Below are 17,424 nucleotides of genomic sequence, written 5' to 3'. Positions count from 1 at the left end.
AGAGGGGCGAGATATTAATGTAGATAAAGACAATGAAGTATGTAAGATGGCCGCCCAAGATGAGAGGTGACCTCACCACTTCCATCGTGACATCAGCCATGCCATGGAGAGTTTCCAGATCTTGAAGGATGAGATAGAGGAGTTGATCCATCATGGCTACCTTAGGCAGTTTATCAAGCATGATGAGAGAGATGCCCGACGTGCCGACTAGCCTAGGGAAGCCCTTGAATCGAGTAGGCAATGAGGTCATGACAAGCTTCCTCGGGATCCACCAAGACTAGAGAGGCCGATATGTAGAGTGATTAACATGATCACCAGAGGTTCCACCATAGCATGTTGCAATACAACGGTGGGGAAGAATGCAGTTTGGGAGTTGGAGCAGGAGGACGAGAACCCGCCAAAGCGCCCTTAGGTGGAGGAAGTCATGTACTTCACCGAGAATGGTGCTTGCGGGGTCCAATATCCGCATGATGATGCCCTTGTCATCAAGATGTTCATTAATGACTTTGAGGTAAAGCGGATTCTGGTCGACTCAAGGATCTCGGTAGGCACACTATTCCTCAAGGCCTTCGAGAATATGCAACTTGAGAGGAAGGATTTGTAGCCAACAGAGGTACCACTCATCGGCTTCAACGGAGACGTGGTGAGGTCATTAGGGTGGATTAAAGTATTAGTTGTAGAAGGGTTGAAGCCCAACATAGTCTAGTTTGAGCACACCTTCCTGGTGGTTGCCACCCTATCCCCCTACAACACAATCTTGGGTCAGTCCATCTTCATGCACTTCGTGCAGTGGTGTCGACCTACCACCTCTCGATGAAGTTTTTGACGAGGCTTTGAGTAGGGGTCATACGAGGCGACTAGTTGGAGTCACGGAAGTGCTATGTCGCAGCGCTAAAGGGAAAAGGAAGTTGGCAGGCGACATCGAGCTGGAGCCACCCCCGAGCACACAGATGAGCGAGTTCAACCAATGGAGGATAAACTCCTGGTCCTAGTGTCTGATACCGAGCCCGCAAAGATAATCTAGATTGGATTTCACCTAAAAGAACCACTTTGGTAACAACTAGTAAGTTTTTTGCTTAATAATTTAGATGTTTTAGTATGGTTGGCTGCAAAAATTCCCGGTATAGACCCTACTTTGATAAATTATAAGCTTAATGTGGACCCTTTAGTCAGGCTAGTTAGGTAGGGAAAAAGGAGCCTCACCCTAGAGAGGTGGAGGGTAGTAGATGAGGAGGTTGGAAAGCTCCTTGCAATAGATTTTGTTAGAGAGGTCCAATACCTGAGTTGGGTAGCCAACATTGTGCTCATAAAAAAATCCAATGGCAAGTGGCGCATGTGCATTGACTACACCAACCTTAATAGAGTTTGCCCAAAGGATAATTTTCTACTCCCCAAAATAAACCACCTAGGTGACACGACCTCGGGGCATGAGTTGCTAAGCTTCATGGACACTTACTCTGACTATAACCAAATCCAGATGAACTAAGCTGACTAGGAGTAAATTGCTTTTGTAACCGAGCTAGGGCTATACTGTTATAAGCAACGTGGTGGCTAGGCTAAGGGTGGTGGTCTCCTTGAAAGGTTGAGGAAGACCGGGGATGAGGAATCAAACGGAAGGTTGAGGCAAAGAGGGTTAAGAGACAACTAAGCAGGGAATCCTAGGATAGGGTTAATCAATGATTGGATCCCTTTGTTATGGGAAGGATCTCTATTTATAGGAAAGATCCTGAGATCCTATAAAGAAGGAAGCAAAGGTGTTTGTCTTCTACTAGGAAAGTGAATATTGGATTTGTTATTAATCATTAAGGGCATTGTTGGGGTTTCGCCATGTGTCCATATGGGGATCTTTCCAAGGATTGACTTTCCTTTCACTTGGAGATCCTCATAGCCCACGTGTGCTACTACTCTTTTGCCCCTTACTTAATTGACTCAACACTAGTAACATCGATTTTTGGTGGGCGAGGTCTTATTAGACTTACATGGTGCCAAGTCACTTTCCCCACATTAGTAATACGTGTGCGGCTAATACTCGAGTCCAGTTCTTGATGAACCAGAATGTCGTAATGGTTTTTAAGTTCATTGTGGGGCCTGGTACCCATGGAACCTCATCACAAGTTCGTCCTGAGTTCATTTTGGGCCTGCGCTAAGCATAGGTTCATTGCAAGTGTATGATGAACATCGGGTTCATCACATAGGAAAGACTAATTGTTGGCTTATCGCAAACGTCCATATGGTATCAACCTAATGTTTATTGTGTTCTGATGGATTGAGCAAGCACTATGCACCTACAACTGTTATAAAATTATGCCCTTTGGACTGAAAAACGCTGGAGCAACTTTCTAATGACTTGTAAATAAAGTATTTGCACCTTTGATAGGCAATAAAGTTGAATGCTATGTTGATGACATGGTCGTGAAGACCTAGTTTTCTCTCTTATTGAAGATTTAAATTGTGTTTTTCAAATTATAACAAAAAATTTAACATGATGATCAACCCGAACAAATGTGTCTTCGGGTTTGCATCGAGCAAATTCCTTGGCTACATAGTCTTAACTGATCAACCTCTGAGGCATGTCCTTCAGAAGCCTAAGGTCTCAAGACGGTTGATGAAGTGGGTAATCGAGTTGAGAAAATATGACATCCGGTTCGAGCTGCGTCTAGTAATTAAAGCATACCTTGGCAAACATCGTCGCCAAGTGCATGTTCAGCACGCCGACCCCCGGGGTGACTGAGCCCGTTAACACATCGGAGGCATCAACCAGTGCGGCACCCATCCCGGCTTGGGATGAGGAGCCTTGGATCCTCCACATTGATGACTCATCTTACTAGTGAGGAAGTGAAGCTGTGCTAATACTCTATGGGCTTAGCGAGGTGAAGCTAGAGTACGCTCTCTAGTTTGCGTTCTGGGCATCGAATAACGAAGTGGAGTATGAGGCATTGATAGCCAGGCTGACTTTGGCGAGGGAGGTCGTTGCAAAGCACATTCTGGTGTGTAGTGAATCTCAACTGGTCGTGAACTAGGTGAATGGGCAATACGAGCGTGAGATCCCGCCATGTTGGCCTTTTTGGCCAAGGTGAGAGAGCTCCTGCTCAGCATCCATTCCTGGTTCGTTCAGCAAATAACAAGGATTGAGAATGTAGAGGTTGATGCGCTTTCAAAGTTGGCTAGTGCAACCGACATCACAAAGAGGATGGTCTACGTAGAAGACCTGCCACTACCAAGTCTTGAGAGGGTGGAAGAAGAGGTCATTCTTGTGTTGTCAGCAGAACCGAGCTGGATGGATCTACTTGTTGACTATCTGCTCCAAAGGACCCTACTAGTATATCACAATGCGGCTCATAGGGTAGAGCATCAATCGGCTCGCTACGTCCTTATAGGCGAGCAACTGTATATGAGTTCCTTTACGCTTCCTTACCTACGTTGCCTGTGACCTTCGGAAGTAAGCCAGGTTCTACACGAGATCCATGAGGGTCTTTGTGGATGACACCTAGGGGACAAGGTGCTCACCTAAAAGGCGCTAAGGCAAGGATATTATTGGCCTACGATGAATGTGGATACACTCGAGCTCGTCCAAAAAGTGTGATAACTGCCAAAGGCACGCCAACATACCTTACCAACCTGCCGCCGACCTCAGGTATCTGACCAGCCCGTGGCCTTTTGCCCACTGGGGAATAGACATCCTCGGTCTATTCCCGTTTGTGACTGGGTAGAGAATGTTCTTGGTCGTGGCAGTCGGTTACTTTTTGAAGTGGGTGGAGGCTGAGCCACTAGTGACAATCACAACCTAGAATGTACAAAACTTCTTCTAGAAGAACATAGTGTGCATATTCAAACTCCCGAAGGTGCTGATATCCGATAACGGGAAGCAGTTCGAAGACATAAAATTCTAGAACTGGTGTGTTGAGATGGGGATCTAGCAAAACTTTACTTCTATAGCACATCCACAGGCAAATGGATAGGCCGAGGTGACAAAAAGGGCAATCCTCCGTGGACTCAAAGCTCAGATTTCCTGAGCTAAGAATTTGTGGGTAGATGAGTTGCCCAATGTCCTTTGGGCCTACTAGACTACAATCAAGATAGCCACTAGAGAGACCCGATTCAACTTAACATATGGTATGGAGGCCATCATCCCTACTGAGATCGAAGTACTGACCATGTGGTTAGAAGCGTACGATGAGGAGGACAATGATGACGAGTTGCAGACCAACCTTGACCTGATCAAAGAAGTGTGTGACCTGGCCCATATCTGAACGACGGCTTACCAACAATAAATAGCTCAGTATTATAATGCCTGTGTCAAGTGATGCCACTTTCGACTTGGCAACCTTGTACTCCGGAAAATCAGGGTGCCTCATGCCTAAGCTCGATGTAGGTAAGCTTGGACCGAACTGGGAAGGTCCTTACAGAATATGGTGGGTGTCCGGAGAAGGAACGTATAAACTCAAGATGTTGGAAGGGAGGTAGGTACCCCGTGCCTAGAACATTGACAACCTAAGAAAGTACTACCTATGAGCTCGAGAGTCAAACATCCACGACTTCAATCGAATAATCAAATTTTTTTCTAACTATGGAAGACCATCCGTCTCAGCAAACTGGTCAAGTTGCCCCGTGAAGAGTGCACATTGGTTAACTTATATGCCAAATCGACCTAGTAATGACCTCAACACCATTATAAATCCTAGTCGCTTTGGCATATAGGCAGATCGAGTTAATTATATTATGCCTAGTTGACACATAGGCAGTTCAAGTCATATCCCCTTCTATGCCTAGTCACCTTGGCATACATTTACCTCAGGTTTATCCCATACTATGTCTAGTCACTTTGGAGCTAGGCACCTTGGGTAAACCTATACTTAGAATTATTTTTTTATAGTTTTAGGTTTTAATAGTGTATTGAGAACAGATGAATGCGAGGTATGCAAAAAGGGCATTTTAATTGATTACTAGATCGGTAAATTTACATTAGTATTGCAAAAAAAAAAAGAGAAGATTTCTATAGACTGCGCTTGGAGGTTCGGTGCAGTACATGTATATATTGGGGGTCCAAGAAAAGAGGCAAAGGTTCAGACATCTTGGGGCTTCTCGTCCCTGTCTTCGATAGTAGTGGCAGTGCCCTCCTCGGCGGCTTCTTCCTCCATAGCATCCTCACTGGCAGCATCCAAGTCGACTTCCTCCCTAGCACCCTCGTTGAGCCCGTCTCCTTCCTCATCCTTGGAGTCTGGGGCTTCATCGACCTGGTCAGTCATCTCCTTGGTGAGGCAGAGGATGTGATGGGTCTGAGGTTGATCTTGGGGTATACCGACCTCACGAGCATTTGATAGAGTTTGAAACCCATATGGAAAGCCACAGTGCCGAAGTCCTTCTCTTTGATGGCATAGGTCTTCGCCTCCTAGATTGCGTCAATGAGGAGGGCCTCACGATCAGCAAAGGAGGCTTCTTTCTCCTCGAGGTCCTTCTTGAGCTTAGTGTTGTCAAGCTCCAGATTCTCGACATGCCTCCTCTCTGACATCGTAGAATTTTAGTACTTCAGGAATGAAAGGGTGAAGTGGAAAGTGGAGCCCAACCTTCAGGTACTCCGCGATGACATTTATTTCATTATTGTCATGTTCCCAAGTTTTTCACCATGGACTCCTAGCAGTTGGTCAGCTCTCTGAAGGTTTGGAGATGGCGACGGGGAAGAGAGAGAGATGTGGGGAAGAGGGAGGAAGAGAAGAGAGAAGGGAGTTTGGTGATAAGGCTAATCAAATGACTGGATCTCTTTCATTACGAAGAGGACCTCTATTTATAGGGGAGATCCTGAGATCTTGAAAGGAAGGAGCCAGAGGTGCTCGTTTCCTACTAAGAAAGGGAATAATGGATTAATTGTCAGTCGAGCTCGTCCAGCTCGGGGATTGCGGTGCTGAACGTACATTCTGCCATGAAATTGGCCAAGGCTTGGGCTTTAATTGCCGTCTGAGGTTCATATCGGATATCGTACCTACTGAGTTCGATGGCCCATTTCGTCAATCTTCCAGACACTTCAGGCTTGAGCAAGATCTGTCTCAGAGGCTTGTTGGTGAGGATTATGACTATCGCGTACGCCGGCTTCTCGATATCCAGATACATTGTTTCAGCATCCTGCAAAACCTTGCTAACATAGTAGATGGGTCATGGGACCCGATCTACCTCTTTTATCAGAACCGAGCTGACCACTTCGTCACTCGCGGAGAGGTACAACTTTAAAATATCCCCTTCCTTGGGGCGAGTCAAAACCGGGATACTAGCTAAGTATCTTTTTAGCTCGTTGAAGGTGAACTGACATTCCGCGGTCCACTCGAAGTCTTTACTTTTCTTTATAGACTTAAAGAAATGCAAGCAATGACCTACTGACTTAGACATAAAACGACTCAGAGCGGCTATACAGCCATTCAACCTTTGAACCTCTTTTATTTTGCGAGGTGGTCTCATATCTAAGATGGCTTTATCTTTTTTAGGTTGGCTTCGATGCCACATCAGTTGACTATGTAGCCTAAGAATTTACTCGAGGTGACGCCGAAGACACATTTGTTGGAACTTAACTTCATATTGTACTTTTATAAAATTTTAAAAATATTTTGTAAATCATTTAATAAAAAATTTGAAAATAGGGTCTGAACGACCATATCATCTACATAGCATTCAACTTTAGTGCCGATTAACGGCTCAAAAATCCTATTTACAAGTCTTTGAAAGGTTGCCCCAACATTTTTTCGTCTGAAGGGCATAACCTTATAGTAGTACAGTCCGAGCCCAGTGATAAAGGTTGTCTTTTCTTCATCGGCAGGGTCCATCCTGATATGGTTGTAACCCGAGTATGCATCCGGAAAGCTCAGTAACTCATGCCCTAAGGTCGCATCCACTAGGCGGTCAATCTTGGGCAATGGGAAACAATCTTTTGAGTAGGATCTATTCGGGTTGGTATAATCGATGCACATGCACCATTTATCGTTGGCCTTTTTTACCAGAACTGGGTTAGCTACCCAACTCAAGTAATGGACCTCCCTAATGAAGTCTGCCGCTAAGAGCTTCCCAACCTCTTCATCGACTATCCTCTAGCGCTCCGGGACGAGATTGCGTTTTTTCTGTCTAACGGGCTTGAATAAGGTATCGATATTTAATTTGTAAGTTAGAACTTTAGAATCTATTCCGGGCATTTCTACCGTGGACCATTCAAATACATCTAAATTATGAAGTAAAAAACTTACCAGCTGAGAACGAAGTGGTTTCTCGATCGAAATGCCATTCTGGAGGGTCTTAGCTAGATCATTAGTCGAGATCGGGATGTGAACTGTCTCCTCTGTCGGTGTAGCTCGGTCCTCGGCATACTCCATAGGTCGCTAGAGATTGACGTCAGCCACTAGTTTGGCTTTCCCCTTGAGGGCGGCTACGTAGCATTTGCGAGATTCGAACTGATCTCCTCGTGCAACCCCTACTCCGTAGTCTGTAGGGAGCTTCATGGCCAGGTAATAGGTGGATACTACTGCACGTAGGGTGTGCGTAATGGGCCGACCTACTATGGTGTTATAGGGAGATGGGGTTGCAACTACTAGAAACATGTGCTCGAACCTCGCTATGTTCGGCCACGTGTCGACCTCCACAGGTACTGAAACTCGCTCTAGTGGTTTGACTTCCTCGCCGCTGAAGCCTACCAGGGGGGTATCCATTGGCTTAAGGTCGCTTTCCTGGAGCTAGAGCCGAGCTACCTGAGTCAACTAGGGCACGCTTGACTTCAAAATCATTGAGCCTTAGCTTTATCACTAGGGCGTCATAATGGGGATACTAGATCCTACGCGCATCATCTTCCGTGAAGTAGATTGGCTCTTCAATTCTAGGTCACTTTGGCAGGTTCTGCTCCTCGCTTTCTAATTTGCGAACTGAAGTTCGACCTACTACCGAAGTGCAGCTCGCGATGATGGACCCGCCAGTAATCATATGGATTACTCTGCGGATCAGTCTCTCTTAAGGTAGTTATCATGGCGGCTGCTCTTTCTGTCTATTATTGGAATCAAGAGCATTTCTTCTCTGGTCCCCCTGTTGGTCTACTTGGTTTCTTTCTTCTCTTTGGATAAAATTTTTGAGATACCCATGATGGATGAGCTCTTCGATCTCGTCACGGAGGTTCCTACAGTTCTCTATACTATGTCCGTGATCTTTGTGAAAGTGACAGTAAATGTTTCTGTTCTTGGTGGCGAGATCTCCCCTCAACCTAGGAGGGCAGTTGACAAAGGAGGCGCCTTTGATAGCCATCAGGATTTTTTCCCTAGTCGGGGACTTACTCTTTCTTCTCTTATTCACGTCGTTACCTGTGTTGTCACCTTCTATTTTTCTCTTCTCTACTAGATTATTAGTCCTCTGATTCATCTCTTCTTTGGTCCTGATGAACTGGTCAGCTAGCTTGAAGAATTCTGTGATATCTTTCGGCTTGTTGGCTACCACATGCCACTTGAATTCCCTCTAGGTTATGCCCTTTTTTGCTATCGTGAGTCTCACCGCTGGGTCTAGGTCGGGGATCTACAGGCATGTATTGTTGAAACGCTTAATGTAGCTTCTGATGGACTCCCCTTCTCTCTGAACTACATTAAGAAGACTTTCTTGGGACCTCGGATGAAGTGTGAGGTGAACAGCTCCACGAATTGCGCCCAACTCTTGATTATTCCTGGCGCGAGGTTCTGATACCATGTGCGAGCTACTCCTTTGAATGTGGTGGAGAAAGCTACACATATGGAGGACTCGTTAGCCCCAGCTAGGTGCATCTAGGACTGGAAGGAGTCCACGTGATCGTTGGGATCAAAAGATCCGCCGTACTTGTCGAGGGGAGGCATCTTGAAGTCCTTGGGCATCGGGGTCACCAAGAGATCGGGAGATAGAGGGGACGACCCAGAGAGTAGAGGGACGGTCTTTGTTGCTACCGAGCTTGCCTCTTCTTTACCTTTAATTTGTTTTTGCTGGTTTGGTCTCGCGAGCTGGAGTTCGACGTGGCTTGCGATGCCTTCATTGCTACTTTTTCATCGGCTCGGCATTGGTACTACTAACCTCTGTATGGTCTGGTACTGCTCTGCAATGAGGTAGCTCTTGGTTCCTTGGGTTTTGATGCTGGCTGTCATGAATAGAAGGGCCTTGCCTTGAGTTCACGACCAACACCCCGAACCGGTTACCTGCGAGCGATCCACCTTCCTAATGTGAATGCCGAGGAAGAGTAGCTCTATTGGGCTATGTTTCTTCGGACCTATTTCTTATATTGCCTTGTGAAGCGGACGGAATGATTTGTCCGTCTCTCCTGTCGTGAGGTGAGACTTGGCTCCCAAGAGGAAGTTGAACCTGGGAAGTCTCCTCGCCTCAGTGGGGAGATCGAGTGTTCTAGACATGAGGTCAATTCTGATGAGTTGTTGGGTGCCGGGTGGAACCGGCTGCTGGCTTTGCTGCAGTGGAGGGAACTGCTACTGGTAGTAGTGGTAAAACACTTGCTACCGGAATTGTTGTAACTACTGGACCTGCTGCATTTAGACCTAAATGGCCCGCACGCAGTGTACCTGGTCATCGAACTAGGACTGCTCGACTCCGAGGGGAACCACAGATGGTTCAGCAAAGGTTGCACCCACGACTGGAGGGAGTGGGGCGTTTACCTATGTAGCGCTTTGTGGCACGATCAGTGTTGGAATCACAGCTACAGTGAGCGGTATGGTGAACTGACTAATGCACACTGTTGGAAACTATGGTTGTTCACGGGTCGGGTTGGGTTGGTTTACTGATGTTTTTCCAACCAACCCGACCTGGTCGGGTTACTTGAAATTGAAACCAAAACCGACCTTGTGTTAAGCAAAACCGACCTGATTAGTTTGAGTCGGTTTGAGTCGGTTTGGGTCGGTTTTGGCTCTAATTAGTGGTGACTTAGTTGTTGTTCAAGTGTTCATTTCTAGCTCTACATTCCCAAAGGAAACCAACATTTCCTTAATGTTTTGTGGCCCATCCATGGATCCAGTTGTGGAAGGAGTAGAGTTTGAGAGGCAACTTAGTTAAGTAGGTTGTAACTAGGATAGAGACAACTTAATTAAGTAGGAACTAAGTAGGTTGTAACTACTAAATAGGAACTAACTACTAAGTCGATTCGTTTTGGGTCGGTTTCGGTTTTCACATATGAAAACCGAAACCGAACCGAATCATTGGTTTATGAATTTTTATAACCCAAAACCGACCGGTGTTATAGAAAACCCGACCAACTCGGGTTGAGTCGGTTTGGGTTGGTCAGTTTGGTCAGGTTGGGTCTTCTTATGAACAGTCCTATTGGAAACTGAGGTTGCCCCCCAAAGACGTTCATTTCAATGCTCTGTTCGGCATTACTGGATTGATTTCTGACGAGCTGTTGATTGTGGAGAAGGCTTTTTATAGTGGTTCCCATAGACGACGCCAATTGATGTTGCGTGATCTGACTACTCCCTGCTAGAGGATGATCTGGCTTCCAATCGAATGGCAAGCTATGTAAATCTACAAAATAAGATCAGATAACCTGGGGTGGCTAGCTCGGCAAGGTTGCTCTGATGTGTAGGTTAGTAAGTTGTAGCGAGCTAAGACAACTACGAATGTAGAGAGCTAGAAAGCTAGAGAGCAGAGAAATCACTCGTACCTCATGCCATAAGGGTTGGAGCCTTTATATTGTTGAGTATTCATGGGGCACACGAAAGAGTTCCGGGATATTCGGGATGTGGAGATGGAGTTCGCTCCGCTTCCGAAGGAATAACATACAGGTAAGGCTTATCTCGTTCCTCCTCCGATTCCGGCGGAGTGAGGATAAGTGCTTATTGTGATCCCCAGAAAGGTTGGGGCCTGTTAACTTATCGTGATCTCGAGGGATTCGGGAGTCATTGGAGAGACCTCTAGAGTTGGTTACGTGTCGATTCGAGTAGCTGGTTCAGAACTGGTACTTCAACCTTTTAATTCCGAACTTACTTGAATATCGAGGTGAGACCTGCATCGAGGTGGCTTTGCTCCGAGGTGATCCTTAAGGCGTGGCCTTTGTGTCGAGGTGACTAAATACATGAGATCCATTGTTGCAAACTGAGCTTGTCAAGCTGAGTTGTCATCTCTTGGTCAGGTCGTGTCCACGTGTTCCCTTTTTACTAGGTCGGGCCAAATCACCCTTCATTAATAATAATAATAATAATAATTATTATTATTATTTAATATTACTGATTTCAAAATCAATACACACATAATTAGAATATATTATTAGTAAATAATAGTAATAATAATATACTTATTTTTATTACTGATTTCATAATTATTAATATATTATTAATCTATATTACTCAATAAAGACATGGAATAAAAATTATTCAAATTACCACTAAATGAATGAACTAAAAATCTATGAGTATTCTAATTGACTTGAATTTGACACATCAACATGCCCAAAATTATAATTACAACCTACATTTTCTATTTCTATTTCCTAATTCCCATAATTCAAAAATATCATTAGGTTATGTACAGGTTTCCCTATCTTTTCCTAAAGATAAATTCTAGCCAGTCCAGGTGCATTGTGGAGAGCTTGGACTTAAAATCTATAACCATGATCGACCAAAAGAAGCATTTCCACCTAAATTGGAGGTGACTTACATACTTAGGATGATCCCATTATTCTCCTTTCTTTCATGTTTCTTTTGTTAGATGTGCTTCAGAATCCTAATTATATTATCAATTGATTGTAGTCATACACGATGATGATTTGATTGTAGTCATATATTTTTCATCTCTTACTTTAGAGGATGGATGAATCTACAAATGTTGTTTGGCATTGATTGTTTTTCTTAGCAACTCTTCGAATGATTTTCTTCATTCTTTGCCTCTTTGAATGGATATCACAAATGCTTTTTATCCATTCATATGTCTCTAAATATTAAGTAGTATTGGTGATATTGTTGTAAACATCCATCTAAGTTTACTATTTTTTAAATAGATTAATGATTTCAAAGTTATTGATACTTTTTTGGGGTGGGCTCAACAGGACATTGATTTTTTATTGTTAAATAGTAAATTTCAAATTAAATGATACTGTAGTTGCCGCTTAGTATGGGGTCATTGTCTAGATAAAAACATGGTAAGTCTCTTAAATCAAATAAAGAGCCTACCCTAAATGTCTATTATAAATAATTAAAAAAATGAAATAATTCAGATCAAATCAAATAATTACTTACTCAAAATTACTGAATTAAGTTAATAATAATAACAATCAATTATTTATAAAAATAATTAATAATAATAACAATCATCAAGTACTTATTTAAGTAAATAATAAAAAATGAAATAACAATCATCAGTTATCATTAATGTTTATTCAAAGCATGCCCCATAATAATTACCAAATACAATAATTAAACCTTAAATAAGAATCAATATTTATCAATAGTCATTAAAAATGTTAAGCCAAATGATTAATGTTTATTCTTAAATGGAAAATATGAATTAACAAATCTATTATATAATAATTATACTCGGTTGGAAAAAATATTTTAAGTAAATATTTAAATAATTACAAATTTAGTTAATATTATAACTAAATAACAAAAATTTTAAACTAAATACTAAAATAAATTAATAATAATAATAATGGTTAAATTAAAGTGATAAACATTTCAAGTTGAATTTAATGACCCGTATAATTTTACAGATTTGACATATAAGGGTCAATTTATGTGGACTTATAAACTATGTGAGTGTTTTAAAAAATGACAGTTTATAAACAATAATAAAAATCATTAATATTTATTCATATATATAATTAACTTCCCCATACTTAATACGGGGTCATTCACTAGTTAGATATGAGGATGAGGAGCAAAAAATCCGCTGCGACTATAGTCCCAGGTGACACCGGACGAGAAGAAAAAAATCTGCTGTGACCATCAAGCATTTGAAATGAAAAAAAAAAAAATCATTTAATGTCATGAATTTATTTCGAAGATTCGGCTATTGATGCAGGAGAAAAATTTATAACCAATCAAATCAATGATCGAATGATAGATAACATAAAAGTGATAACCAATCAATGATCAAACGATAAATGACAGATTTCATAAATAAAAGTGATAACCAATCAACGGATATCATAAAATATTGAATTCACTGAAATTTTGATTGGCCAAAGCTAAGCTCTTGCCGACAAAGCAATTTGTGTTTCATTCGGATTATATGCGACCAATGTCGCAGCAGATTTTTGCTCGAGGATGAGCAGTTATTTACAAAACTTTGGCTGTTCACGTTCGACAGCCTGCTGGCTTGCCAACATGACTGTATCTGTGCAATCGGCGTGAACAAACGTTTCCTGTTGACAGCGGGTTTACTTTGGCTGTTGGGTTCTAACAATATATGCTGTTTAGACTGTTTCTAAGCTGGGTACTTTTTGGGCAGTTAATCTATTCACGCCCATCCTTTGATTTTTGATAATTACTAATTTAATCATTCACACAGGATAACGTGGCATTTCTATAAATTCTCTCAACAGTATAGGCCTGTTTGCCCAACAGCTAAAGTTTATCCGTGACAGCCAAAATTTTCCACCTGAGATATCTTGCATGGACCATGCATGCAGTGGAACAGACAGCAGTTAAACACTTAAAAAGTGAACCGGAAGCGCGCAACGGGCATTCCTGTAATTTTGAAGTTCAATAATCCGAGGAGAGGATCTGTTGCTGTTGGGGCGCGCGATGAGTTGGGTTGACGAGTTCCATCCATGGCTCCGAACTTAATGGCGGGAGAGTCTGCGAGCGGGAGAGAGAGCGAAACAATCGGCGAATCTTGAGTATACACGTTAGGGTCCTCTCTCTCTCTCTCTCTCTCTCTCTCTCTCTCTCTCTCCTTCTCTCTCCCTCCGTTCGGCAGAGCAATACCGGTATGGAATTTGGAACGCATTCAGGTGATGCCACAACCCCGCCGACGACATCTGACCCACCGTTCAATTCTTTGATTGAATGAATCAAGTATGAACCGATGTCCTCGTTTGCCGAGAGTGTGGAATTGGACCCCTACAATGAAACGACCAAAACCAACACCACCCTTGATAATTCTGTCAAGAGTGACAAGAAGAAGAAGGTATTCTTACTTCTTACATTTTTTATCCAACATTAACTGAAAAGATGAATGACAAGAGGAAGAAGGAGGAGGTACCGATACCCGTTCCTTCTTTCTCTGTTATTTTATTCTGATTGAATTTTTTTTAATCATTATTATTTTGTGTTGCCTTTCCTTTCTGGGTCAAAGTCAAGCATTCTAAAGATTTTTGGTTCAAAGCGCCGAAACGGGAGAGATCCAAACGACGATATATTTAGACGAGGGGAAGTTGTTCTGGGTATTTCTTTCCTCTCCTTTTATCTGCTATTTTTGTTTCATCTAAAAAGGTTTTTTAAGGACAAAGGTGTAGATCTTCGAATTGTGTGAAGATGATTTTGCTAAAATCTTTGATTTAATGATCAGACCTGCAAAGGAGGATTACATCAAGGAAGGCTGCCTTCTTGGAAGCATCTCCTATAATGAAAAAAAGCTTCTCAGGTGAGGGTTCATTAAAATTGACTATTTACAGGTAGTTAAGATTGAAAACCATGACTTCGATGGATATTGCATCTTTCGTACCCTTCCAGACAAAAGACAAAAGTTGGGAAGCTGAAAATCCCACACGTTCGGATGGTTTTATCATATTTTCTTCAGTTTGATTCTATAGTTTTGAAAGCGAAATCCATTAGACTTTGAAGCTTGTAAATCAAGGATTTAATTTATTTCTTTTACATTCAGAAAGACAAGCAGATTCGAGAACCGAGGGGCTGGGATTCTCTAACTTTGAATTCTCAATGGCTAAAACCGAAGTTCAAGATTTCCGGTGCGAATTCTCGAGTTCCGGTGATCATTTTATAACAGGTGGTTTTCCTTGGATTTGATACACCTTTCCTGTCTCACATTTAGTGTTTATTAATTGCAGGATATTCGTTGGAACATGGAATGTGGGAGGTAGGCCTCCCAATAATTGCCTCAACCTTGAACATTTCTTGCAGGTGGAGGGCGCTTCAGACATATATGTTTTGGGGTATGCTTAAACTCCAATTTCATAGGCCGCGCGTAGTCATGTATTTTTATGTTTATGGTTCACATTTGAGGAATAATCTTTAGTCTTTTACTAGTTTTCTTCATTAATCCAAAAGCTCCAAAAATGGACCAGACTAATGCAGTTGTCCCCCTGTATTTTCTTCAGGTTTCAGGAAATCGTCCCTTTAAATGCAGGAAATGTTTTAGTGATTGAAGACAATGAACCCGCGGCAAAATGGCTTGCCCTCATAAATCAAGCACTTAATGACCCACGTAATGACTGTTCTGAATCGAGCCAAAGCTCAAAACTACAAAACAACAGCAACCATCCCAAGGACCTGAAATTCAATAATGGAGGTCTCAACTTCTTTCAGAAACCTTCTCTCAAAATTCTAAGTCGAAATTTCAGGGCGGACAGCAGACGTCTTAAGGCATGCAACTGCCCTTTGGACTCACCTCCAATCTTGCAAAGGCGTGTAACAGACGTCAGTGAAACCCTAATAAGGAGAACAGTAGGGGACACTATGCGCAACTCCCATGACAGCTGTTCAGGTGATAGTGATATCTTTTCAATTGCAGAAGTACCACCATCACATAGCCACTTAAATTACCGGCTTATATCGAGCAAGCAGATGGTGGGTATCTTCCTCTCGATCTGGGTGAGGAATGAACTGGTTCAACATATCGGCCATCTCAGAGTTTCCTGTGTAAGCAGAGGAATCATGGGCTGCCTTGGCAACAAGGTCAGTTAATAATATACTGTGCTTAATTGTAAGCAGGTGTTCTATACTATTGGATCAAAGATGCAGGTGTTTAGTTCCAAGGCAATACCTACTTTTTTAACATGAAACTGGAACATGATTTCTTATGTTTTACTCAACTGCGCATGGATCTGGGTATAAATTGTAGGGATGCATATCAATTAGTATGTCACTGCACCAAACAAGCTTTTGCTTCGTATGCTGTCACTTGGCTTCGGGGGAAAAGGAAGGAGACGAGCTCCGGAGGAACATTGACGTGGCCGAGATCCTCAAAAATACCCAATTTAATAAGATTTGCAAGAACCCAAATAGCCGAGTCCCTGAAAAAATCGTCGACCATGAGTATGTTCATGTCAGAACTTATAACTGGAAGAAAAATGATTTCAATGTTTCTTCTTCTGTTACTACTATGAGCTTTCTAACCTGCGAATATGGATTTATGATCCAAACGTCACAGTCGAGCCATTTGGCTTGGAGATTTGAACTACCGGGTTTCCCTGAGCTACGAAGAAACAAGAACCCTGTTGGAGGACAATGACTGGGATGCTCTTCTAGAGAAGGACCAGGTTTGCATTCCTTGTTCTATCATCAGTATTTCTGTTTTGCTCAACTCCTTCCCTGAGTTGTCTTAATGTTTTCGCTATCTATCTTCTGTGCACAGTTAAACGTGGAGAGAGAAGCAGGGAGAGTATTTACGGGGTGGAATGAGGGAAGAATCCTCTTTGCCCCAACTTACAAATATTCTTACAACTCTGACTCCTATGCCGGAGAGACGGTCAAATCGAAGAAGAAACGTAGAACTCCTGCATGGTATTGTCTCCCCCCTCGCTCCTCTTCCTCCGAGTTACTAAATCACACATAATTAACCACTAAAGGTATGACAATGAATGAACTGAATTTCAGGTGCGATCGAATATTATGGTATGGTAATGGAATAGAACAATTGTCATACATTCGCGGAGAATCAAGATTCTCAGATCACAGACCAGTGTGTTCAGTCTTCCTTGTAGAAGTGGAGATGGGAAACAGTACCGCCACCAAGTTGATGAGGAAGGGGTTCTCAACCTGTACAACAGTGGATCATTTTAACGGCTTCATACCTCAAAGGCACAGCTTCTGTGAGTCGTGAAAAGAATAGAGCTGTACTGTTGTATATTTCTCTGTAAAGTAGATAACAGAACCCCATCTTTTGTTTTTTTGTTTTTTTTTTTCTTTTAACGTGCTTTACTTTGTATCAATCTCTACACTGCAAGTCTGTAACTGAGCACAATCACTTACCCTTCATCAATTTAAAATATCATATTGTAGTACCGTACGTGAAACCCGGCCCCTTTTTTGGACCCTCGTCAGTGGGATCAAGCCAATCTCTTCCAATTGATCAGACTGACCTCACTGACCCGACCAGAGACGAATTTGCATCTAATAATATAGTCAATTTTCACTTTACTCTTCATCAATTTGTATCAATCTCATGATCGAGAGCTTGATTGGGAGGGCTTTCACATTGTTGCTTTAGTCAGTTTTGCTGGGTGGGGCCCGCCCATCCAAAAGAAGCCTATAAATAATCAACGCCAAC

General features: G+C 42.5%; 1 protein-coding gene across 1 annotated transcript; it reads left to right on the top strand.

The window, feature by feature from the left end:
- The first annotated feature begins 13,842 nt into the window (after window positions 1–13,842).
- LOC148876814 (type I inositol polyphosphate 5-phosphatase 5-like) lies at window positions 13,843–17,163 on the top strand. Its single transcript, XM_088983424.1, has 10 exons — window positions 13,843–14,103; window positions 14,272–14,359; window positions 14,485–14,559; window positions 14,800–14,884; window positions 14,984–15,088; window positions 15,254–15,830; window positions 15,997–16,190; window positions 16,306–16,414; window positions 16,510–16,658; window positions 16,752–17,163. The coding sequence occupies exons 1-10, from the start codon at window positions 14,002–14,004 to the stop codon at window positions 16,975–16,977; spliced, it is 1,710 nt and encodes a 569-aa protein (XP_088839550.1). The 5' UTR covers window positions 13,843–14,001; the 3' UTR covers window positions 16,978–17,163.
- The last annotated feature ends 261 nt before the right edge of the window (window positions 17,164–17,424 follow it).

This window comes from Nelumbo lutea, chromosome 1, assembly GCF_056320005.1.
Source record: "Nelumbo lutea isolate HS-2025 chromosome 1, American lotus-T2T, whole genome shotgun sequence".
In the NCBI taxonomy this organism is placed as follows: Eukaryota; Viridiplantae; Streptophyta; class Magnoliopsida; order Proteales; family Nelumbonaceae; genus Nelumbo; species Nelumbo lutea.
Note: the sequence above shows the minus strand (reverse complement) of the source record. Positions and strands in the feature narration are given on the sequence as shown.